Source organism: Ixodes scapularis, unplaced genomic scaffold, assembly GCF_016920785.2.
Source record: "Ixodes scapularis isolate PalLabHiFi unplaced genomic scaffold, ASM1692078v2 PGA_scaffold13__105_contigs__length_92229423, whole genome shotgun sequence".
Classification (NCBI taxonomy): domain Eukaryota; kingdom Metazoa; phylum Arthropoda; class Arachnida; order Ixodida; family Ixodidae; genus Ixodes; species Ixodes scapularis.
The window spans coordinates 38,689,863-38,716,805 of record NW_024609839.1 but is presented as its reverse complement, the minus strand read 5'-3'; the positions used below and the strand labels follow the sequence as shown (position 1 = coordinate 38,716,805).

Below are 26,943 nucleotides of genomic sequence, written 5' to 3'. Positions count from 1 at the left end.
CTCTGCTTTCTTTCGAAGGAACTGGACACTGACGTCAATATTGTCACTACTTTCGACTCTACCCGTGTAATAAACGTCAGATTGTTTTTTACGAAATCCGAGGAGGACAAAATCGCCTTTTGTCACTTGAAAAGTTTTGTTTGGGCAATCGGCCTCAGAAATGTCCCGCCTCTCATTATCGGAACCCGACATGCCACTGTCTGAATCATCAAATGCAACGGCAACAGTGTCGTCTTCCCTTGAAGAGCTGAACTCCTTCTGAAGTCGCCGTTTCTTTTTTGGGCGGGTAGTGGCGACAGTCTTAGCTGTGATAAGCGCTCTTTTTTTCAGACTCTGTCGTGCCAGCCTCTCTGCAGCTTCTTGTTCAATCGCATGCTTCTCGGGTGTATCCGTAAGGACTTTTGTCCTACCTTTCTTCCTTCCTTTTTGCCCTGTCTTACGCGGTGCAGCCTTAGGGTAGGGCCTTAGGTCGCTCGGAACAATCCGGCTGGGAGATGCAGTTGACGTCGAGGCTGCGTTGGCGACAGTACGTGGGAAGACATCTGTAGAGACGTTGCTAGCTCCATGGCCGTTTGTCTCAAAGTTCAAATCACTTTCCAGTCGGCTTGCCCTGTCCGTTTTCTCGGTGATGGTGGCCGTCTGTTGTGACACCTCTCCGCTTACGGACGTTAAGTGTCTGTCAGTGACTGATGACATCATGTAGTCATCCGAAGTGAAGGGCTCGCTATTGAAAGGCCAAATTCCAGTTTTCTGAAAGCCCGAGATTATGTTCTTTTGTGTCACCGTTAATACGTAGGCGGATCCAACTAGTTGTCCAACATTGTGAATGGAGATGGTCTTCCCGGGGTTATTTATGAGCCAATCATTGCAAGCAGCGTTGTACCGAGATTTAAATGGTCCGTACACGGACACATCAAGTGGCTGCAGGCGGTGGCTACAGTGTGGGGGAAATGTCAGCAGGATGACTCCGCTCTCTTTGGCCTTGTTGATGGTGTTGATGCTCACATGGCTTTCATGATTGTCGAGTATCAAGAGAATTGGCTCCTCCTTCGAGCACTTCGTATGTCTCACAGTGTGCTCTAACGCCAGCCAAAACAGTTCGCTCGACATTAAGCCCGACTTGCTTGCCAAACCGAGGCTTCCTGCCGGGGCGCCTTTCAGAAAAAAATCTTTAAACCTCACGCGTGGGAAAATGTACACTGGTGGCAGGGCGTTTCCGATGGCATTGACAGTGCACAAAACAGTCACCAGTTCGCCGCGTTCTGCGGATGTAACCTGACCGATTTTCCTTTCTCCACGTGCTGCTACTACTTTTGTGGGTTGTGTGCAGTTGTGAAGCCCGTTTCATCACAATTGTAGATGCGGTCCGGAGTTAGCTTGTATCGGTCGTAGATACTTTTCAGGTTTGAAAGGAAAGCATCGACGTTGTTCTTATTGAAGCTTGTTGCCCGACCCAAACTGGTCGCTTCTGGCGATCGAAGCGATAGCTCGGGATGGCGGTCCATAAAGCCCATAAACCAGTCTCTTCCAGCTACCTTCTTCTGTTCCCATGACGCCGCGCACTTCCTCTTCAAGGCTGTTGCAAACTCGTACGCCAGTGAACGAACTTGCATTCTCGTAAGCCCATAATGCATTTTGCTTGCTTTCAGCAAATATTCTTTCAAGAGTACTTCATCTTCTGTTGTGAAGACCATTCCGCAGACCAATTTGGACTTGAACATGATGCCACCTGTGTCACCGGATTCTCTGTACTTCTTCACTGCTCGGCCAAGCGATGATTTTGATATTTCAAAAGCTTCTACTACGTCTCTTATACTTTTCCTTTCATCGCACACCAATCTCACAGCATCCAGGATCAAATTGTTTGATGTTTGAGCTCTGTCGGGATGCTTCCTCTTGTAAACCCGCGGCATCTTCCTGAAAATGGAAATGGATCAAAAATTGGCAAATTTAAATATTCACGCACACCAAGCACGCTTAAAGGGGTACTCCACCGATTTTTTGAGCTACCTCAACTAACTATATTTTCTGACTCCCCGGCCTTTACTCTCTCCGGTATGCTATTTAGAATCGCGAAATTCATAATAGTTATTGCGAAATCGGCAAATGAAAATAATGCAAAAACCGACATTCAAATATACGCGCGCTTTTCAGGGCCGTGACGTCAGTGGCAGGCAGGCTTGCCAGTCGAGCAAGCAGCCAAAAAATGGAATATGCCAATCATTTGTTCCGTGCTGGAGCGCGGGTACTGCAGCGAGCTTCCCAAGCATTCATTTGACACCATGAAACTGCTTCGAATCAGTTTAAAACGAAATCTACAGCCCAAAGAGTGAACCCCTGCCTTCCACTGACGTCACTTTTTCATTGTTGCCAGTAGAGACTTCGAGCTTGAAAAACACGGAGAGGACCAAAACTGTAAATTCAATAACTTCGCGAAAAAACAATATTTTGACCTAATATTTGGGATACTATTTTCGCGATGTTTGTTGGTTAGTTTAGCCAAATTTCAAGCAAATCGGAGACAATGAAAAAATCGGTGGAGTAGCTCTTTAACGTCCTTGCATGCACGTAGCAGCACTCATATTGCTGCCTATTATTCACGTGCTTATTCCGGGTTTCTCGCAAATGTGTACAGTAATCACACCTTTTTAGTGGAGATACATTGCATGTTATGATGCCCCGTTGGTTTAGCACGTCTTAACGTCAAGTGTCGCAGAAACAGCCTGTCTGTTATTTAACATCACGGCACCAAGCATTCGGACACTTTAAATAACAAATAAAAAAATAACTGCTTTCGGAACTAAAGCGGCGCAGCATTGAAGCTTATTCGCTAGACACAGCACCAGCCGTATGGTGGGGAGGAATGGGACACTGTCCCATTCCAACCGCGACTCAAATGTCCCATTCCTCCCCAGGTGGTTCGCCCAACGAAAAATACATTCAATGGCGAAAATTCTCTTGTTAGGGCTAAACTTGTTATTGCATGAAGCACGACCCTAACGCGTGGTTTCGAAGAAATATTGGTATCAGCATAGGCAGGGCGGTTTAAAACTGAGAGAGGTGTAATTGAGTAAGCGGATACTTACTTTTGACACGTGAAAAACGAGAGTTGTAGTCAGAGAAAGCTCCGTCCGGTGAAGACGGCCACCATTACAGCCAGGCTATCGGTATGCTAGCGCCATTTCGTGAGCAGCCAATGAACGTGCTTGAACTAACTCCTGGAGAGATAAACTAGCTGTCCCATTCCTCCAACCGTCCCAAACCTCCCGACTCTCCCCTATAGTTTCTCTAAGTATTTCACGTCTGCCAGGTCTAAAAGAAAACCCATCTGAACTCGCAAATGGTTGTTCCGAAACTACCCCTCGTTCATATCTAAGCTAAGTTAATTTTATTATAACTATATTTATTAAGTGTGACCTCAGAAAATTTATTGCCCAAAATGGGACTGGCAAGTAAACGATGTATTTCACATAAAATTAAACCTATAATGATGTCGAGCTATACCTAATCGAAAGCACTTATAAATGTTTGTTTTGTTGCGATGCGAATATCTTAATTAAATCTAGAATTTTAAGAGAAAAAAAAATTACGAGTGATGCTCGTAAGTGGTCTGGGCATCTCTGCCTAACATATACTCTATCATAACAGCCACCATTTAATTCAGAAAATTTTACTGTAGTGTAATTATCAACATTCACGAAGTTTCCGTTTGTTTTTACACGCACCCCGCGAGCGCGTGCACCGTCTCGTTTTGAAAGCGGGCTTTCCTCTTAAACTGCAATAATAGTACTTTTGGAAATGTCGATCGCGGAGGGTTAGCCCCGATGGGCCCGCTTCTTACCAAGTGCCGGTGCACTGCGGAGAAGCACCACACGCGGAAGCGAGCTCCGCAGTGCATCGGTGCTCGGTAAGAATCGCTCCCAACGGGGCTAGCTCGCCGCGATCAACACTTCGAGAAATACGAATATCTCAGTTCATCTCGAAGCGAATATCGAATACAGTAGTATTCGAAAATATTGAATATTCGCACGACACCACCGTTTTTTCTAATCCTTTCTGATATCCTCGTTTGCGCCTTCCGTGCGTGTCGCGCCACCGATTTATTTTACGAGCCGTTATTTTTTGCGTTGGTTCAGCGGGCCGTGGGCCGGGCGTCGTTGCAGAAACCGCGGCCATCCCTGGAAAGCTCGTAAAGCCTGCACGGGACGAATCTGGCCCGCGGGCAGGGGTTTGGAGATCCCTGGTTAAGTGCAATAAAGAATAACTAGGCATTCTTTCGCCTGCATGTGAGCCCAATTTTTTTCAGCACCATGCAAAGCGTGAACTGTAGAGAAAGTGGCTGAAACCAATTTAACAATGTAGAAAATGCACTCGTATTCGTGAAATGTAACATCTGCCGCTCCTACGTCATACATATGGTGTTTCAACTAACTTGGGGCCAAGAATAAAAAATAAAGCTGGTGCACGCCTTACGTGTTCAACTTACGCAGTATTTCGCAAAGTCCTATGCGTCAACAAAGTGAGGGGGAGGAGGAGATGCGAGGGTGTGGGGCCGTCAGAACGCCGAGCTCTGATTGGAATGATCAGTGGGTACAGCTAAAGCTAGCTGCCTGTCTCTCCACTGGCTTCTTCCATGCCAAAAAAGACGGGCCAATTTTTTATGTCTGGGATATGTACAAAAAGTTCATTTGTTTTTTCTTAAAAGACCTAAACTCTAAAAGAAATTTGTAGAAAGAAGTAATTTTTTTTGCTGATATCACCCTCTATATTTTTGGAATTTGATTAAAACCCACGTAATCAAGAAAAAAACATTGTCTAAAAAAAATTTAGTCCCACACAAATTTAGGCGGGCGCCTAATTACTTAGGAACATTTCCCATTTTATTCTAAAATACAAACATGGAAATACGCTATTTTGAGTTGAAAGGGGGGCACCGAAACAAAATATTTCATGTTTTTTTCTTGAAATTATTTTAGTCAATTTGAAGTTGGGCGTTTGCTAGAGCATTGTGTGTCTTTGTTCTTTTAAAACTAATAAATGATTTCCTTGTATTCAATTTTTAAACCCTTGAATGTCTAGTTTGTGCACAAACACTCATATCTGAGAGCCAGAAAAAAGCAATGTGGGCAGTGATACCCACAACTTTTGAAATGGCCAAAAAATTAAATCCTTCACTCTAACAAAAGTCTGTGCGTCTACTTTCACGCACAGCACTCTGAGAGCCAATCACCGCAACTTACGGAGGCAGCTCAGCGAATGACGATGCCGAAACATATGTTTAGACCTAAAAATGCAGTGTGAGTTGTGACATTAAGCAATGCAAGCGTGACGTTTTGCATTGCTTAATGTCACAACTCAGACTGCGTTTTTTGGTCTACACATATGTTTCGGCATCGTCATTCGCTGAGCTGCCTCCGTAAGCTGCGGTGATTGGCTCTCCGAGTGTCGGTCGGGAAAGTAGACGCACAGACATTTTTTAAAGTGTTCTCATATGTTCAACCGGCCGCCGAAATGGCGGATAACGGATGAGGAGAGCCACGTGACTGGCGCCTCGCTGCGGGAAAACACCGAAACACGCTTCTCCCGAGGTAACAAGTGTGTTTCGGGTCCTCGCCGCTGTAAAAGCTATGTGCTGACGTCCAGGTTTTCCGAGAAAAGGCCCTTTGATGCTCTGTGCTACCAGCTCCTCGCGCTCCAAATCTGCGACCGAGCACTCTATGGCCCCGTCGTCGAAGTGCCACGCCTTCTGAGTATAGAGAAGGCTATTGTCCAACATATATAAAAACAGTTTGTTGCTGCTGAGGCGTGCCCGGGTCGTAGGCGACGCACGCCGGAGTTCGCCAACGAGGCGTAACATGCGGCGTAGCGGTATGTTACGCCACAGCGAGTTCTTCAACACTCTCATGAACACAGGCTTCATTCAATTCAAGTGGACGTTATTCTCGCTTCCATGCGTCCGTGTCCTCTTTACGTTACCTAATTATATTAGCGTCTTAATTTTACTCTGCCTCTGCCCAGGTAACTGCCGACGAACGCAGGCGTCCATCGTCTACTTCCCAAATTCGGGAATGTACCACTGCGCGTCTTTTACTTATTCATACCGCTCTCCCTTTTCGAAGCTTCAGCAGGAGCGGTAAAACATAAATTCAAAGCCCATGCTGAGATAAATTTAAAAATTTAAAGGCACACGACAATTTTTACCGAAAAAGAGGGACGCTTGAAAAAGACAAAAAAAAAAAGAAAAAAAAATAGCAGCCATTTTCAAAACTACTAAATCACGATCGAATTCAGACGATAGAAAAAAAAACAACAACAAGGCAAGCATACAACAAACCTTTGACAAAAATCATCTATTTCTTTCGTCATAGAAACCGTGACCCACTCGGCCATGTCGGTTGACATTGTGACGCTAGGCGGAAAGGAACGATGAAGAAAATACACTGGGAGGTTCGGAACGAGATCGTCTATTCGATTCGTGAATAAAGCTGTGATAAAGAAACGCTCTCGACCACGTCCGCCGGTGAAAAAAATTGCACACGCGTATAGTGCGTGTAAAGAAAGAACAAGCATTGCTAGAAGTGGGAAAATCATTGCTCGGGCTAAAATTGCAGTGTTGACGCCAACCACTATCAGAGGCTTAACTAATTTATAGAATTTGCGAAAAGGTAATAGCCACTTTAGATATCCATCGATCAGTTTTTGCATTTTTACACCCGATTTTATTATTGCGCGCAAAGAGATTGCCGCAAGCCTTCCCGCAATAACGGTTAGAAAACTGACGTAGACATTTCCACGGTGCCCCCACTATCTCCTCAGCGGTTCCTTGGATGGATGTTCCAACAAAATTCAGTACATTTCATATTTTCAAAATACATTTATGTCATATGGAAAGGCTATATCCCTGTTATCATTTTGCGTAAGTGAATAGCTATGCGGTCTGATTTTTTTTTATATCTTGACATAGGACAGATGATGCCGACGCGCTGTATGCTTTCTGAAACTCGGCACGCAGATGTTGCAGGCTGTAACAGCTCCGGGGTCGTCCTTGTTGTCGGGCTCCGCGGGAGCCAGGCGCCGACCAGGACATCAGGCAGAAGGAGCTCGGAAGCAGGGACGCTTTTGAAGGCAGGTTTATTTTACATTTGCACCAGGCCGAAAAACAGCGCACACAGCGACACACCCACGTCTCCACCCACACACGCCGCCAACACCATGCAGACCAGCTGTCCCAAAGACGTCTCCGCTTGTCCCCCGAGGGGTCGGCACGGCGCGCATCCGTGATTGCCGCGACTTCCTCTTCCGAGGAGAAGGTAATTTGGTGCGGGGCGCCCGACAGGAGGGGTCCGCCTGGGAAGTGCGGGAAAGGATGCATTGACCTAGTGGACCACTGTGGGATTCTTGGAAGGCCGAGTTGCTGGTCTCCTTCCCACGTCGGTGGGCCTCTTGAAGGTCGCTGACCAGCACTTTCTTCTCGCCGCGGACGCTTGTCCTTGGTCTTTATGGAACCCAATGGGTTCTTGGAACGTAGAAATGCCTGGACGTTTCCCTATGTCTGCTGGCTTCTTGGAAGGTCGCTTGGACGCCTGCACGTCTCCAGGACGGCGTTCATTACACCTCCTTCACGGACGGGAAGATCTATAAAGGGGAGAAGTTTCCGCTGCTTTCTGAAGAGATCAGCTTTGAGGCCGTCAAGAGTGGCCAAAACCCCAAAGAAACACAGACCGCAGTACACAAATCCAGCAAGCGACACTACCCTTTCCCCAATCACCAGGCCCGAAATCACAAAAATTGACTTGTCAAAGTACAGTCCGTCAAAGCCGAGAAATTCCAGACAAGGCGCAATCGTTGCCGTAAACGAAGCTGTCTCATCTGTGAAAAAAAACTATAAATAAACAAAATAACTCGAAAATATTCTAAAATTTGCACAACTGCTAAGGCACAGCCCAGCAAAAGAATCTTAAAACAACCTACTTAGTCCATCTACATTAGGGTTTTCCGCACCCTTTTTGTATTTCACGGTGAAGGTTAGCTGTTGCAGAGCCAAGCTCCACCGCAAAAGTCGAGCATTCTTTGCCGACACCTGGGTCAACCATGTAAGGGGGCAATGGTCGGTGACGAAGACAAACGGACTCCCGTAGAGGTGGCAGGAGAGTTTTTGAGTGGCCCAATTTAGGCACGAACACTCGGGCCAAGTGTCACTTGGCCCGAGGTACCTGACTCTCCTCGAGCCAAGGGACACTTACTGTGCTTCACCGTCAGCCCCGCTCTCCTCAATCATGGAAGACGTCACTAAGGTGACTGATGTGATCTGTCCAGGGCGATGAGAAAATGGCGATGTCATCCAGATAAGGTAAAGCGTAGTTCTCGGCGCGTCTCAAAATACTGTCCATCATTCTTGAAAAGGAGAATTGAGCTTTTTTGAGGTCGAAACTCAAGACTAACGGGCAGAACGTACCCGTGGAGGTTACAAATGCCGCTTAATGGCTTGCCTTCTTTGTCATCGGCACCTGCCAGTAGCCCCGGACCAGATCTATCGAAGAAACAAATCTCGCCCCACTAACCGTTTCGGTCCTTTTCTCGATGTTTGGAATAGGATAAGCTTGGTCCCGGGTGATTGCATTCAGTTTTCGATAGTCTATACACGGTCAGGGGTCCTTCCCGCAGCCTCAACGATAATCATGGGAGAGAAGCAATTGCTTTCAAAGGGAACGATTACTCCCAAGCTCAGCATACGCTCAACCTCCTCTTTTAAGATAGCCCGCTGCCTAGGCACATGCGATAAGGGCGAGAACGCACCGCAACTTTTGACGTGAGTTCTAAATCATGCGTGTCCAGTGAGGTTCGGCCTGAAGACACAGAGAACAAAGTCTCGTATTTTTGATGAAGCTCTCTTAAATCGGCAAGCTCTGATACAGAGTCGTCCTCAGAATGAACTGCCTGCGCCATTACTTCCTCCACCCCAACCGGCGTCCCGACCTCTCATAAGAGCGGAATATCGGTCGGCATTTCCTACGGTACGTTTAAAGTGAGGTTCACCACCTCGGTTTGTCTTACGTATCGCTTCATCGAATTGCACTGGTAAATTTGATTATCTTTTCTCTTGCCTCTTTTGTCGATTCCGTAGTTAGTTTCTCACAGTTTCTAACCGACCCTGAAGGGTCCTTCCCACTGCACCGGCAACTTGTTTTAGCGCGAGGGGCGAGGCACCAAAACTTGGTTGCCCTCGTTGTACCCTCGGAGACGAGAGTTTCTATCGTAATAACGCTTGGCTCTAATCTGGGCATCACGCATGTTAAGCTCCGCGATTTCCTTCGAGCTCCAGAATCTCTCCAGCTGATTAAGGATATGCTTCACCACGCCCCGATCTCAGCCTTGGATTTCCCGAGTCTCGCGGAGCAGCCGCAACCGCTACCGTAGACAACTCCCATACACTAGTTTGGCAGGACTGAAGCCTGTTGCATCATGCGGACCTGAGCGAAGCGCGAATAACATCGCTGGAAGGCAAGTGTCCCACTCGCTTTTACTCTCACAAGTCAACGCTCTCAAGACCCGCATCATGACTAAGTGAGAGCTTTCGACGCTATTGATAGACAGAACTGTGTATCGGCTGGATCCTGCACTTTTCCAAGAAACCGGTAGTTAAGGCGCTCATAAAAACGCTTCCTTGGTAACACTGAATCTCTTGGGGAAATCCTGCATGGGCGTAAATTGACAGAACCGCGTTCACCATCTCCACCAAACTCTCGTCCTTCATTGGAATCGCCTCCGGGTACTTGGTAGCCGCGCACATGGCCGTTAATGCATAACGGTAACCGGACTGGGTCACTGGAAGAAGACCCACTACATCCATGACTATCCGTTTGAAGGGTTCGGATATCAAGGCAACTAGTCTCAAGGGCGCTTCACCTTTCTGGTTGGGCTTCCCCAACCCCTGGCACACGTCACATGCCCGAACCTGAGCCTCTGCCTCTCAAAAACATCCTGGCCAATAAAACTCGGAAAGGAGCCTATCTTTTGTTTTTTTGTTTCCCAAGTGGCCGGACCAACCGGCTCCATGAGACAGACGCAGCACGTCTGGTCGATACTTCTCTGGAACCACGAGCTGATCAAACGTTCGACCCAACCTGTCCTTGTAGTGCCGGTACAGCACGCCCTCACGAACAAGAAAGGTGACGATTTTTCGCGTCACGCCATCCTTGCGAGTTTTCCACAGCTTGGTCAGACTGGGATCGGCCCTCTGCTCTTCGATGAGCACTTTTTTTGTTACGGAGACGAGCTGTTCGAAGCTTTTTGAGGTAGGTGCTAATAGCAAGCAGCCCATATCTCTGCGCCAGCTGCTCGTCGGAAGTTTCCCTGTCTAAGGCAGGGGTTTTCTCGCTTTCTACCCCTTTCCACGTCTATTTAGGGCTGCTCTGCTCTGAAACCTTTACTGTAGAGTCCTTTAGATCCCCCGGGCTAGCTTGGTCATAAGCAAGCCGCATGGACAGCTCGCGAGTTTTAGTTCTTGTGAGTACTTTATCCAGACCCTCCCCGAGTCTTTGGCCTGCTCTTTTAGAATCTTCTCCGTTCGGTTAGAGAACAGTTAGGGGTACTGCGGCAGCAGTTTGTCCGAAACCGCCGCCTCAGCGCGAACCTCTCCGAACGGGCCAGAAACGAGGACATCCGCCACGGGAAGGCAGACGCCCACCTCGTCTATCACCGACTTGATCCAACTACACTTTCCATTGTAGTTGGCTTTGGTGACATAAGCAGGGTGAACAATGTCAATGATGGCTCCACTGTCGCGCAACACACGGCATGCCTTTCCGTTTACCGTCATGTCGAACAAGTACGGGCTCAGGAGCTCATCATTCTCTGCGCACTGACTGGCGTAGGCGAAAACCACCCTTGGCGTAATGCACCTTGCGGCAATGTCTCATGGCATTTGAAGCACGTTATAGGCTTCCTTGCCTCGAATACTTTCTTTATTTGCCTACCGTCCGCCTCACTGCCCTGGGATTCTTTCGTTTTCCTATCCCCCTGATTTTCCTCAGTGTTTCTTCCCGTAGGCTCTCACCCCTTCCATGCCTTGCCGCGTCGCTCATCACAGTTTGTCCTTTCAAAGGTTTTTCCCGTTCCTTCTTTGTTGTTTCTGCGCGAGCTATACTCGTCCGTGAGATCCGCGGCCTTGTAGACGGAATTTACATCTGTTTTGTCTTCAATCCAAGTCCGCATGGGTTAAGTTAGTGTCTTATAAAACTGTTCCAGTGCGACCACCTCCAGAATCCTTTCTTTGCCGTCATACGACTTGGCGACTTTCATCCATTTGATGTGATACGACCTCAGTTCGTACGCGAACTCCGCGTAGCTAGCCTCTAACGTTTTGCTCACGCTTCGGAACTTCTGTCAAAACGCTCCCGCCGACAGGCGGTAATCCTTGAGCAAACAGCCCCTCACACACTCGTAATCCTCCGCCTCTTCCGCAGTTAGCCTGGAGATTACCCCGGCTGCCTCGCAGGGCAGTACACCCAGCAACCTCCTGGGCCAGACGTCCCGGTTAAAACGGGCCCTTTCACGTGCCTTCTCGAAGTTTACAAGGTAGAGACCCATCCTTAAATGGTTGTATCACATTGGACATGTCATAAAGATTTCGGCTGCCTGCCAACTCCATCTCTGGTCCTCCGTCCATCTTCCTCAGTTCAATCTCTAGACGAATTTTTTAAAATTCCAATTCTTTAAATTTTTGCTTCGTCTTCGTTTCGGTTTCTGATTCGTTTGCACATTACCTCAATTACCTCAAAGCCTTAACGACGTCAATCTTGTCCAGCTCGCTTGCACCTTTGCATTTAATTGCATTATAATTATAGCCTGAACGAGCTCCGTTTTTTTTATTGATGTGCCCGCCTCAACCCCAAGCTTTTCACACAAGTCGAGCAACTCCGATTTCAGCAAGCGCTGCAGCTCCATGTCCGCGACCTTTCTGGGCGGCAAACTTTGCTACACTATACCCAAGAAGTACCAACTTCCAAACTTCCAAACTCCAAGCTAGTCCCCACGCCCCTGACAAATCTCAACTTTATTTTACAGGCCTGGCGAAAGAGAAAGGATGCCGTCACTCACCAGACACGGATCTTTGGGTGCCGTCGCTCACTGGTTGTTGAACTCGATCCCACCGGCTGCCATCCAGTTGTAACAGCTCCGGGGTTGTCCTTGTTGTCGGGCTCCGCGGGACCCAGGCGCCGACCAGGACCTCAGGCAGAAGGAGCTCGGAAGCAGGGCCGCTTTTGACAACGGGTTAACGTTACATTTGTACAGGGTCGAAAAACAGCATGAGAAGACAGGAGTCCCGAAGAGGTCCGCTTCTTTTTACGGGACTCTCTTCTCTACATTCCCCACGTAGGAATTTAGGCTAGCTATGTCAGCTCCTCCCTCACACACAGTGACACAACCCCGTCTACCCCTACACACGCCGTCAACACCATGCAGACCAGCTGTCCCAAAGACGTCTCCGCTTGTCTCCCGAGGGTCGGTGCGGCGCGCATCTATGATTGCCGCGGCTTTTTCTTCCCAAAGGAAGGTAATTGGGTGCGGGGCGCCCGACAGAAGGGGTCCGTTTGGGAAGTGCGGGAAAGGATGTATTGGTCTCGTGGGCTACTGTGGAATTCTTGAAAGGCCGAGCTGCTGGTCTCCTTCCCAATTCGGCAGGCCTCTTGGAAGCTCGCTGACCAGCACTTTCTTCTCACCGCGGACGCTTGTCCTTGGGCTTCCTGGAGGCAGTGGAGCCCAATGGGCTCTTGGAGCGCAGAAGTGCCTGGACGTTTTCCCACATCTGCTGGCTTCTTGGAAGGTCGCTTGGACGCCTGTGGGTCTCCAGGACAGCGTTCAATACAAGGCCCGCGTTCGCCGGCATTGTATGAAGCAGAAGTAGAGTAAAATTAAGACGTCTGTGTCATTACCCAACGTAAAGAGGATAGGTACGCATGAATGTAGGACAACGTACGCTTGAACTGAATGAAGAGTGTTTTCAGAAATGCGCTGAAGACCTTGCGGCGGCGTCCCACACTGTTGACGCCTCGTTGCCGAACGCCGGTGTGCGCCGCCTACGAGGTGGGCGCTTGAAAACATGGTCGGAAAGGCTCATCTTTAAACAATAATTTATTAGTAATAACAAAAAGTACTTCTGAAAATTTTTTTTATATGTTCAACAGGTCAGGTGGATTTAACTTTTGGCAATTTTGAAAGTTGGGGGTGCCGTTGCCCACACTGGTTTTAGTGGCTCTATATAAGGCTTTTTTTGCATAAACTGTAGATATTGCCATTTAATTGAAACGCAACAAAAAGAGGGTTTGAAAATATAACACATGCAATGCAAGTCTTAGTTCTATGAAAACAAAGGAAAAAAGTATTTTAGCTTACATAAAACTGCAAGTTGACTAAAAAAATAAAAGAAATATTATGAAGTCTATTTCTTCGGACCTTCTATTTGAACTCAAAATGACGCACTCCAGTGTTTGTATTTTAGTGTAAGATGCATATTATAAATAATGAGGAGATCACCTAACCTTGTCTGGTGAGCTACCGTCTTTTCACAATGTTTAATGTTTAACTGCATACGTTTTATGCAAATTCAGCAAATTTAAGATATAATATCAACAACAACAATGAACTTTTTTTTTTAGCATATGTTTTCAAAATTTTTGGCTAAAAGGCCGGATTAGCGATCTGTCAGAGTCTCGAGGTCGAGAGAAAAGGATAATCATAAACGAAGAAAAAGCGAATAAGTAAACCTTACTAATCATTTAAACACATAAAGTTAGAATAAATCCCTTAAGATGATTATGCTACGATTTAAAAATTTCATATTCAGCTAATTATGACATTACACAACACTTGTGGCCCAGAAAACTCACCAGACATAAAGTGAAGTGCATAACAACATTGGCACATTCGCGCAGTGCAAAATACTAATGAGAACAATACTATTAATTCTGACAATATGCAACATTTGTGAAAGAGGGCAGACACTAAGTGCAATGTATATGAGAACACAGTCGGAATTTAACTTTGATACAAAGACACGGAGCAGGGGACTTGGAATGGTAACGCTGGTTATGGCAGCTTTTTATTGATTATATGGCGAAAGAACCGGCATTACAATGTAGTTTCTTTCGTTCATTCGGGTATCTTAGTTTGTGCATTTGGAATGCATGCAGTCTAGCCTTGCACGACCCTTTTTTGCGGCGCTAGCGAAGCAGGCCGCCGGCCGAGCTTCATTGGAAAGACCGCGGCCAACCGAGGGCTGAATCTGCCCGCAGGCTGGGGTTTGGAAACCTCTGGTTCGGAGGCTTCTTTATCCAAATTAATGTTTTTCGTACACATCCCAGACAGGAAAAACTTGCCGTGCCTCCTTTGGCATGAAATGACCACACTGCACGGGTTCGATTGAGAGAGCCAATCGCCGAGCCCCGGCGTTCCGCGTTCTAAGCAGACAAAGGCTGCCTGTCTCTACCGCACTCGTCGACCACCTTAGAAAGCCAAACGCCGGCTTCCAGCGTTTGGTTCTTGCTTTCGAACGCGTTCGACGGGTAGAGTAGACACAAAGGCGGCTGGCTTAAGGTGTACCCGCTAACCAATCCAACCAGAGCTCGGCATTCTCACGTGCCCAAGCGCTCTCGTTTCCTCGCCTTCCTAAGCTTCTCGGCGCAATTGGGCAAGCTAATATATGTTTCCCAATACGTTAAATTGACAAATTAACATTGATTCATTAGCTGTTTTTTGTAAAAGATTAACATGTGCACAAAACCACCAATACAAAGTTGCAGTGCATGTTGAAACATCCCATTGTGTCGTTGCCATGAAAGTAGCATTTGTGTGCCTAGTATATTTAAAACTTAAAAATAAAACGCGCCCGACAACAACAACAAAAAAAAGAAAGCTCAAGTGAATAAGGGCACTAACATCGCAATATCTCTACCGGGTAGCCAAGTAGGAAACCTATTAAAAGAACGAACAATCAGAGAGAAAGAGAAGAAAATACGAAGGAAAGTGCGCAAACACCTTACAGATTTATTGTGAAGGATACAATATATTAGGGAATGTCGAGATTGGCAAACAAGAGAGATATTGAAAGTATATATTAAAAAAAATAGGCCATCAATGTGGGAGCCATTCCTTGCTATCATTGAATAAGAGACAAGTAGCATTCCTAGCCAACACATAAAATGAGTGATTTTGGCCGGCCTGGGAATTTGTTTTTATTTTCACACTTTGTTGTTTTCCTTTCTCTTTTTTTTTTTTTTAGCACAACTCAATCTTGTCTCAGAATTTTTCTCTTTTTATCATGTATTTGTGTTTCATTTCTAAGGCCTCATCTTCATCTTTCGTTAGCAATACATCAGTTGGGAGTAAGCGTTCTGTCCTTCGTGTTCCCTTCTTCTCTTCTCTGCTTGTGTGCTGTTTTAATATGTGGTCTAGCTTCCAACTAGCTCAACTCTCCGCGTTACTATGGTAAAATATAACGTTTTTTTTCTTTAAATCTCTTCCGATTTTTTTAAAGTTCGATAGCATCAAACACAAGTCCCTTGATGAAAACGACTCTGTCGCACACAAGTCACCTAGCTGTGTTTGGAAATTTGTGTTTCTCCTTCATCTTCCATGTTCCCCTTCTCCGAGAAGTATTATATTTATTCTTGACCATCTCGCTTGCACCTTTGCATTAATTGCATTAACATCATAACCTTGAAAGGCAGGCCAGACCGTTCACCCATGTTTGTGTTAGACTGGTGGCAGCTGATAAAACCCGTTTGTTCTGCACATGTCTAACTCCTGGTTAGATCAGTCAGTAGAGCGCTCCACTGGAAATGGAAAGGTTCCTTGTTCGATACCAGGACCAGGCGGATTTTTTCAGTCGCACACTAATCACATATAGCTGTGTTTGCAGGTTTGTGTTTGTCCTTTGTCCCGCTTGTTCCCCTTCTCCAGAGATTATTATCGTTCTTCTTATATGATGGGATGTTTTTCATGGCGCCCAGGGAACTCTTTCCTCAAAAAGGTTTCGCACATATTATAATTTATACATTGAGCTAAATAATTTGTGTTAATTAGCCATTTTGAAGCATAATGGAAACGATATATTGACTTGATGTATATAACTATGAACAATACTGCGTTGGTTCGACACGTCAAAGTGCATCATATTTTTAAAGCCTTCGCAAAATAGCTGAAACACCCTGTAGTTGTGTGGTCAAAGTTAAATATTTCGGCTTACACTTCCAAATGAAATAAAAAACAGCTGCTCTGCACTGGTACTCTCAAATCCAGGTAGCTTCACTCGGCTTGTAGGATTCCGCATCAGGGCATTTTGCAGAGCCTGTAACGTCATCCATAATATTCATTAAAGTGAGCAGTTATAGCTGTTTTCTGAAGCATTGTGTAACGCGTTTGCATATCATGCTCTCTCACATATGTGAATAAATATGTTAATTAGTCGCAGGAACGATGTAAAGAGGTGCTAACGGTTGAACAGCCATATAAACAGGTGCTAGCGTATTACTTCAATCAAATAAATCAATTGTTGCTTGTAATCCCAACTGAAACATGCTTAAAATGCCTACGTTACTAGCACTTGCGCATAAAGATAACTATATATGAAAAAAAAAAGATTCTACAAATAGGTAATTGAGGTAGCATATACAAAGCATTCGAAGCACATGATTCAAATTTATCTTATAATATTTTTTGCAGTGTCAGTAACAAAATATCACAAAAATTACACTTGTCCTTTATGCAATTGTAATAAAAATGAAATGTGAACACAATTATGTGGAACGAAACTTAGTGCCTTACAACTTTTCAGCTCTAATCAGTCCGAGAATAAGAAGTCTATTTGAAGTAAAAGGTGTGCTATTTCGTTTTAAATTTAAGCGATTTGCAAGATGTGTGTATGAAAAATTATATTAGTACAGACATCCCCAAACTCAATGCCGCCACAAGATTATCCGGTTTCGGAACATTGTTCCATTTCTGCGTCTAACAGCCAAACTACGTAACAACGCGGTGAAGGTTTCGCTCTCCATTCACAACCCAGCCCGGGGAAGACATTCCAGTTGTTGCAGTGACCAATTTAGCTTTTGAATGGCGGGCAATAAAGTAGTAATTTTTGTAGTTTAGTGGTGGATGTACCTTTGATAAGCACTGTACTATCGCGAACAAAATGAGCTCAAACAGTCTTTCATACTCATCTGGCTTACCTGCAAGCTGCTTTTGTTTTACAGAGCTGTGGTGGTAACTAGGAATAGAATGTGATGTCGAGGTACTTTACCTGTGACTATTTAATAAATGGAGATATAAGATTTAATTTTGAGGACCGCAGACGTACACAGAAATGCGGGTTCAGTTGTTTCAACCCGTGCTTTGCGCGAAGATAAATACAAAAAAAAAATGATATGCTTAAAAAAAAACAAAAAAAAAACGTGATGTTATCTAAACTACTGACGTAGTAAAAAGAACTCCTTTGCCGCAACAAACTAAGCGGTAAATTTGGTGTCCGCCGAAACTCCGAAGTCGTGTTAGGGCCCATAGTGTCGCGCCGTGTTGTTGACCTCTCAGTAGTGTCAGCGTCCTAAAGCGGCAGCCCTAGTGGCCCGTGTGCATCATCTCGTACTTCTCTACTCTTGATTCGGAAAGTGCGAACGCCTTTACTGGCGCCACTTGATAAGCTCCCATTAGATCTGCCGAAGATCACAAGTTTACCTTCATATGGATCGCCAGAGATACAATTATGCTTCACACAATAATCTTGAACTATTTTTTTTTCATTTAGAGTTTTCTTGTTGCAGCAGGACGACGGCTCGCTGAAGTTCATTGTTGCTTTTGAATATTTACCATGCCAATATCGATCAAACGTTCGCCGTACAACGTGCTACAGTCGAGGCATGATAGATCGTGAGCTTTGTTCATTGATAATCACGCGTTCATTTAGACTGAAGCGGGAGTTCCGTCCCAGAATGGAACAATTTAGAAAAATATATTGGGTCAAGCGGAAAACTAATTTAATTGAGCATTGTCTCGCTCCCTTTGCTGTCGATGGTACACCAACGTAACTGTTTGGTTTTGCTATGCTCAAAATAATTCTTGACTGTATAATTATTTACTCTTTTCACTGTGCATGCACCATAGATATTTCATAGGCTAATCTCAAATTTCATGCATATCTCGAAGTTTATAAGACGATTAAAATGGTTGTCCAGGAGGTTGTTCTATGTAATGTGATATCCATTAATCTCTGACCTAAAAGCTTAGACAAAAAAAAAAAAAAAACTGTGTAAGGAAATCGACATATTAAAAAACATATCGTGTTCTTATCACTTCTACATAATGTAAGTGTTTAGTAAGTCTTTGCCAACAAATACTGTGAGAAAATGTCGCAGAATAATATTAAGCCAAAACAAATGGCGACGACCCATAGATTTGCATCTCCGTCAAAACTTCAAAAATATATATTCAAACAAAAGCCTATATATCTCAAGCCCATATATGGCATCTGATTATTGCTGTTATTTTAGATGATGCTAGCTAAGGTATCTTTATATTGAACAAAACAAAATAAATAAAAATAAACTATTAAAAAACCCTTAAAAGTCGTACAGTTAGAGTTTAGTTCTGTATACAAAGTTTTTTTCCTGATAAAATCATTTCCACTCAAACTACAAATCCTGTGCGCTTGTTGAATTGAACATATTTAAGATTTCATTTGCTATATAATTTATGCCATAACTTTGAACGTTACAAATGGCATTATCATTTAAACTAGGCAAATTATTGTCAGGTAGGTACCATATTTTAAACAAAATAATTTAAAAAGAAAACTTCGACAACGCTTAAGCTTCGCTTTTAAAGAGTGGAACGCGATGGGCGTTATCGGACCCCGTTTGCATCACCTTCTCATTTGCTGTGCAAGCGTGCCTTGCACGGCGTGTCTGGCCCGCAGCCAAGGGATCGTGGGTTTGAATCCCGGCTAAATGTTTTCAAATTATGTTTTTAAGATAAATTATTTACTTTATAAAGTGAAATAATTTGAGACATGCGGCGATCTTTAATTACCATCACATGTCATATTTTAATCACTTCCATTCCACGCGTGACGTCATGTGAGCGTTGTGGGCTGTTTGAAATTCCCACACCAGGTCATGTGGCTGTGACGTCATGACCCTATCGACCAATAGGGATTTTGGCGTCACGCCGCCGAGGCCAGCACGACACGAGCTCCTTAATTCTATCGCGTTAATATAAAGTTTTTATGTTTATTTTCCTAACTTATTGTAGTTAAAAAAATACGTAGCAAGTTTTGCTCTTGTGCGGAATGTAAATAAGTTTGTTGTAACACAAAAATAGTCGACTTGTGGCAATGCCCAAATCTCAAAATTTATATTTTGTCTGTCAAAAATTTCAGAACTAAAATATGTCTCAAAAGTGATTTCACTATCGTTCTAGTCACGAGCTCGACCGGAACAGATATTATTAAACGTTTTTTTTAATCACCTTTTCTCGTTTACTTGTAATTAAATCAACCATTTATAATGGTTATGTTTTGTATTCGAACATAACTTTATTGAATAACAAGATAAGCGGCCGGCGAGGCGTCGGCTTTCATGGCTGCCTTTCGTCCACCGTCCGTTTGTCGTGCCGCGCACGGCTTGGGCGCGGTGGTGACGCCATACGCGATGGGACGGTGGCGGTGGTGCCATCTCCTAGCGGGCCGTGCAGTCTATGCACTACAATAATAATCAAGGCAAGTCGTTTTGTACACCTTTATTTTAATTATTTGTAGACTAGAGCTGTAGACATATTAAAATTTGATCAAATCGAGGAACGCGAAAGACCACCTTCTGAAAACGAGTGCGATCATACACAGGAGGTTTAGAGTGAAATTAACATAATTAACCTAGTTTCCGTGGTCATGTATTCTTAGAGGATAATAAAATGCTAGGGGTAAACACTATTGACGCAGAGTAGCACTTAATCTGCAACATTAGTCTTGTTCAAAATACCGGGCTGACTCTCGAACCACGCCTATATTCCACAAGCAGAATTGGCAATGTTAACCCTTTACTGGCAGATCAACAGCATTGTAGACCTAAAATAATTTACAAAACAAGAACACTTCAAAATGCAAGTCTGCAACTCTAAATGTAGTAATCTTGAGACACAAGTTCTTTATTAAATGTGATAAATATATTTAAAAATGTTGCAAGCCGATGCTAGAATAGCGAAAAGCGCTTGCTTTGTCATTCTTTGGAGTCCTTCGTGTTGACCGCGTTCTGGTTGCAGTAGCAAAAAAAAAAAGAATTTTGTTTAGAAAATTAACATTTTGTAACTATGTAGAACATGCACATTAGATCAAAAATTTGATGTTTCCAATTGTTCAGTACCTCTGACATAGGCATGTGTATGTATCGTTAACTGGCAGATGAAAAATAAATGTTAACCATTTGTATATAGTTCAAATTTAAAAAAAAGAAGAAATTTTGGGGTAACTTTTAGTGTATGCATCTTTGTGTTATAGAACAAAAATAAACCAATTACACAAATTCTTGACGCGTTGTTCTTATCTAGCCAGTCGAAGGTTTAGAGAAAAAGTGTGTTTGCTGGCGGTCAGGGTACGAAGAAAGCACACCCAAGCATACCCAGGGATGAAGCGCGAGCTTCCTTCTCCTTAGAGTGGGGGGCCTCGAAAGCGAATATAATAAAAACGCAAATGCGGCATGCCTTCATTCTTCAAACAATGACATAGTTCAATCAATCACTCAGTCAGTCACAACAAAGTCTTTCCTCTTTTTTTTTAAACAACTTTTCATAAAAGAGCAACTCGTGTCGTTCATTCTTTTGTTCATTTATTTATTTAAGCTAGTAAAAAAATCCCACTTTCTTCATTTAATTGCCCGATAATATTGTCTCTTTGTTCCGTACTTCTACAAGGCATGAGAAAGAAAAGTTTCAAAAATTGACGCTTGCCTACAATTTTGTGGGCGTTAAGTGCACGAAGAAAGAAAAAAAAAAAAAAACGACCTTGTATGCGATCCTGATGCCACCGTTGTCCGCAATATTTTCTCGCAAATTCCGCAACCCGTACAGCTGTAATTATGAATGCAAAGAAATTATATTGCCTTCTTCTAATTCACATTATTGGTGTACTATTTGCTATTTATCTCCGAAATTCGCGAAATTGATATTGTACACAGAATACGTTCAGGGGGAAAACATCCACTATAGACAAGCGATGAAGAATAAACTAATATATTTGAATCACAAATCAATAAAAAGCAGGCACGTCATCAATCTTTGTCTTAAGTCAGTCTCTCTTACACAGCCCGACAGAGCATGACGCTTGGACGCCAAGTAAATACGAACATTATTTCAACGAAAAATTTTGAAAGGGGGTTTTTGATTGAAATAACTTCCCTCCAGCAATACCACAATTATAATCAGAAACTGAAGGCTACCTTTCGTCGCCCACCTGGTACTAAAGTCTCAGCGGCTTTCGCTGGCTTTCTTCTAAGTTATAATCTAGATCTCATCATTGGTTTCCTGTGGCATTACAGTCGCTCCAGAGAGACTTAAATCTCCCGTAATTGGTGCGGGAGAGCATATTCCTTGTTAATAACATATAGTGTGTTTATATTTAGCCGCACCACATTTCTTTTAAAATAAAGTAATAAGAGTAATATGAATGCGGTTTTCACGGCGTGTTCATATTGCTCGGCCAACATCAGATAGAAATATAACCATCACTATCATCAAACGAATTAACTAAAAAAAGTTGTCTTTTTAACTTTTTCATTACTTTTATTTATTTTATTTATTTAGGAATACTGCAGGCCAATTGCGGCCCAAGCAGGATTGGGGGTTACAAAAGTGGAGTAAAAAAAAAAACGCAACACCAGGTAATCCGTAAAATGGGAGAGGGGAACAGGGGAAAATTATGCAAAAATTGTAATAAAGCACATGTACCCAGACAACACATGACGTCGGGCCGACATTGGTAATGAATTGGCAAACAATGGTCCAATATTGGGCCGGTGTGGCAATCGTATAACCAATATTGGCGGTGCACTGGAATATACTGGCCAACATTGGCCTACCTCAGCCAATGGCTTACCAACGTTGGCAATCGATTGGTTTAGACTGGCCAACATTCGCCAACCTCAGACAACGGCTTAACAACGTTGGTAATTGGTTGGCTTAGGTTGGCCAACATTGGCCTGTCTTAGCCAATTGGTTACGAACATTGGTAATCAATTGGCTTAGGCTGGCCAACATTGGCCTACCTCAGCCAATGGCTTACCAACGTTGGCAATCGATTGGTTTAGACTGGCCAACATTGGCCAACCTCAGCCAACGGCTTAACAACGTTGGTAATTGATTGGCTTAGGTTGGCCAACATTGGCCTGTCTTAGCCAATTGGTTACGAACATTGGTAATCAATTGGCTTAGGCTGGCCAACATTGGTCTATGTTAGCCAATGAGTTGCCATCATTGGTAATCGATTGGCTAAGACAGGCCAGTGTTGGCCAGCTTAAGCCAATCAATTACCGACATTGGTAATCGATCGAGTTAGGCTGGGAAACATTGGCCTGTCTTAGCCAGTGGCTTACCAATGTTATATATAATTGGCTTAGTTCCTTTAATGTGCTGATCGCGCACGCTGAGAGCAATCTCTAGCTATGCCTCCGGGGGGGAACGATTCTCCTGTTTTCACAAGTAGAACAAGTTAGCAACTGAATTAGAACGCGGTATGCATTGCGAGCTGTAGCAAGTTTGAACGTCCACGCAGAAAAAAAAACCGTGTTCGGTGACAGGTTAAAAATAAACGCTGGGGAGGAGGTCGCCTCCTCCTGATCTTTCGATCTACAAATATGGAAAGAGATGGGAGGAGCTTCTACCACCTGTCACCGACTATAACTAACACGCGTCTTCCCAAAACTGATAGTTGTGCTTAGTAAATTCCCCACGAAATACAGAATGCACGCTTCCTTCGATTTGTGTATATGTTTATACGGCAAAAAGCATAGTGCCTCTTCTCTTATGCCCTCTTGGGTAAAACCAGCTGAACAAAGGAAGGAAAGTGACAAGGAGAAAAGATTGGCGAACCGACCGCTGGACTACCAACTGTTTTTTATTAAAACTTTCTCTTCTTCTATTAATTCATCTCCGATCATCCTTTTTCTTTTTCTTTCTCATTGCTCTTATTTTTGCTCTTATTTTGCTTATTTTTTTTTCTCTCGATTTTTATCAATTACCCACGAAGGGTGCCGTGTAGAAAGAGTTTTTCTTTGGCTTGTAAGGTAAGTGAAGGGATGCTCACGCACTTGTCATCTCCTTCGTCGATAGCAAGGGCCTCTAAAACCTCCCTTGCAACCCGGTTTCTATGGTGTCCCATTATGTGAAGATTGTCGAGCTCTGCTGTACACAGGCATGTCCGACAATGGGCAGCTAAATGTCCTGGTCCCGCAAGGTTCCTGAGGTTCGCTGCATGTTCACGTGCTCGGTCGTTAATACATCGACCGGTCTGTCCGATGTAGAAGCGGCCACATGTTAGCGGTATGTGATATATAACTTCCTTTTCACAGGGAGCGTATTGTGTTCGGTGCCTGGTGTTACACTTTTCCTTGGTGTTGATTGGTACCTGATTAATTTTGCGGCACATTGAATAGGCCTTGTTAGGTGCCGAGCAGATGACTTGCACGTTTTGCCGGTTCGCTATCTTTTTTAACTTATGCGTAACCCCGTGAATATATGGTATCACTACAAAGGGTGGTCTGCGTTTTTTTGTTTGTTGACTCGTAGCTTTGTTCGTCTTGATGGTGCGGCATATTTTTTCACAGATGGAGGCCATCATGGGTTTCGGGTATCCCGCGTTATGAAGCCGAGACATTTGGGTGTCAAAACTTTGTTGTACTTGATGTGGACATGATTTCTTTAGACTAGCCGTAAGGGCTGAGATGGCCACAGCTTGTTTTACGTTCTTAGAATGTTCCGATTCAAAAGGAAGAAATGCCTTCCCTGATCGTGCTTGATATTTCCAACAAACATGTCCTGTTTTGAATGTCAAAGCTAAATCCAGAAACCGAATGGAATCGTCCACAGGAGTCTCATAGGTGAAGTTTAGACCCAAACAGCTTTGTTGGAATAGTGTCATGGTGGTGTTGAGGCATCCGTCTTCTTTTTCGTTAATTTTTGTGGTGGATAGAATAAGAAAATCGTCCACATATCTAAAGATACCCGCTATGCGTGTATCTTTTAGTACCTTCTGGATGGCTCGTCCACACACGGCAAGAAAAATATCACATAGAAGAGGAGCCACTTGTGAGCCGATGCACCTCTTCTCTTCTATGTGATATTTTTCTTGCCGTGTGTGGGCGAGCCATCCAGAAGGTACTAAAAGATACACGCATAGCGGGTATCTTTAGATATGTGGACGATTTTCTTATTCTATCCACCACAAAAATTAACGAAAAAGAAGACGGATGCCCCAACACCACCATGACACTATTCCAACAAAGCTGTTTGGGTCTAAACTTCACCTATGAGACTCCTGTGGACGATTCCATTCGGTTTCTGGATTTAGCTTTGACATTCAAAACAGGACATGTTTGTTGGAAATATCAAGCACGATCAGGGAAGGCATTTCTTCCTTTTGAATCGGAACATTCTAAGAACGTAAAACAAGCTGTGGCCATCTCAGCCCTTACGGCTAGTCTAAAGAAATCATGTCCACATCAAGTACAACAAAGTTTTGACACCCAAATGTCTCGGCTTCATAACGCGGGATACCCGAAACCCATGATTGCCTGCATCTGTGAAAAAATATGCCGCACCATCAAGACGAACAAAGCTACGAGTCAACAAACAAAAAAACGCAGACCACCCTTTGTAGTGATACCATATATTCACGGGGTTACCCATAAGTTAAAAAAGATAGCGAACCGGCAAAACGTGCAAGTCATCTGCTCGGCACCTAACAAGGCCTATTCAATGTGCCGCAAAATTAATCAGGTACCAATCAACACAAAGGAAAAGTGTAACACCAGGCACCGAACACAATACGCTCCCTGTGAAAAGGAAGTTATATATCACATACCGCTAACATGTGGCCGCTTCTACATCGGACAGACCGGTCGATGTATTAACGACCGAGCACGTGAACATGCAGCGAACCTCAGGAACCTTGCGGGACCAGGACATTTAGCTGCCCATTGTCGGACATGCCTGTGTACAGCAGAGCTCGACAATCTTCACATAATGGGACACCATAGAAACCGGGTTGCAAGGGAGGTTTTAGAGGCCCTTGCTATCGACGAAGGAGATGACAAGTGCGTGAGCATCCCTTCACTTACCTTACAAGCCAAAGAAAAACTCTTTCTACACGGCACCCTTCGTGGGTAATTGATAAAAATCGAGAGAAAAAAAAATAAGCAAAATAAGAGCAAAAATAAGAGCAATGAGAAAGAAAAAGAAAAAGGATGATCGGAGATGAATTAATAGAAGAAGAGAAAGTTTTAATAAAAAACAGTTGGTAGTCCAGCGGTCGGTTCGCCAATCTTTTCTCCTTGTCACTTTCCTTCCTTTGTTCAGCTGGTTTTACCCAAGATGTCTCAGAACCAACTAGCTCAGCTTTTACCCTTAGTAAGTTCTCTTATGCCCATTTAGCGACGCAGCCGGGAAACCTTTCCAAAGAGGGGGGGGGGGGGGGGGGGAGGCAGGGTTCAACCCCAAAATTTCCACCCGCCTCCCCAACCTAGGACACGGGTGTATTGTCAGCTGTATGTGGTCTTGAAAATCTCAAGGCAACCCGCTTTGCTGAGCCGCAAAACGCGGCCTAAAATTCAGACTGAACCGGACAAAATTAAAAAATAAATAAAAAGCACTAATAATTTTAGCAAAAAAATAAAACCTTAAACAAATATCCAGTGACTGATTAAGCAATTACATGTCTTCACGAATAAAAAATTGCGTTGAATTAACATCTCGAACACCCTATGTTTGAGGTAGGAGGTGACATAAAGCTGATGCGCATTTCAATCTGCAAAGAAAGGTTATCACGCAACATAAAGACCTTTCCAGAAAAGGGCTGCTGGCCGGTTTCATTTTCAATGTTCGTGCGTATCGCGCGTGATTTGCTCGCTTTCCGAAGCGACGCACACGCGCGCGCTGAGCTGTGGAGATCGCACGCTGAGCTGTGGATTTGTAAACATTGGAAAGGTCTATAACAGAAGAAGCTGAGCATTATGCCTGCTTGCCCAAAAATGACTTCAAAGTGCGTACAAAATACGGCAACTGCAGTACTGACTATGGTAGTGACAACGCCCTCAGAAATATAAGCTGTAATAGAGCCAACGGGTTACCAAAGTTGGCAATCAATTGGTTTAAGCTGGCCACCAATTGCCTGTCTTAGCCAGTGGCCTACCAACGTTGGTAATTAGCGGCGAGATGTTTTGGTGGCGCCCTCCTATGGTTTCCCCTTGTGACGTCGTTACCTTGCGAACAACAAGTTCGATGGTATTTGTAAATAGCATGGTGGAAGCCTGAAATCATTGCGCTCACAAAGGAACACTGCCAACACCGTCGAAATTAAAGTTCCTTCATTCTTCTTATTTCCGTCGATGGTATACCCTTTCCGACGTCATAGTCAGCTTTTGGGCCAATCTTGAAAGGTCGACCACAGCGACGCTTTCGGTCGCGCACGTCGCCAATTGATTGGCTTAGTCTGGTGTGATGAGCGATCCCGCGACCAGCCGAAGAGGACGAGAAAGAAGAAGACGAGGTGGGGGCATGCGAGGAGCGCGAGAGGGGATTCGGGCGGTTGACAAAGGACGGTGCAGACGCGACCAGGCCGGACCTCCGTCGGCGTGACCAGACGTCAAGAGGCCCGACCCACAACCCACTTCTCACGCTGTCCGGGCGCCA

General features: G+C 44.4%; 1 protein-coding gene across 1 annotated transcript in view; it reads right to left on the bottom strand.

Annotated features, from left to right (window-relative positions):
- LOC115319408 (neprilysin-2-like) overlaps window positions 1–26,943 on the bottom strand; it is a 191,629-nt gene that overhangs the window by 23,531 nt on the left and 141,155 nt on the right. The window contains exons 17-18 of the mRNA XM_040211985.1: window positions 21,046–21,111; window positions 16,247–16,348 (exon numbers count right to left, since the gene is read on the bottom strand). Of these exons, the coding sequence (XP_040067919.1) occupies window positions 16,247–16,348; window positions 21,046–21,111 (168 nt within the window). The remainder of the gene's footprint in view (window positions 1–16,246; window positions 16,349–21,045; window positions 21,112–26,943) is intronic.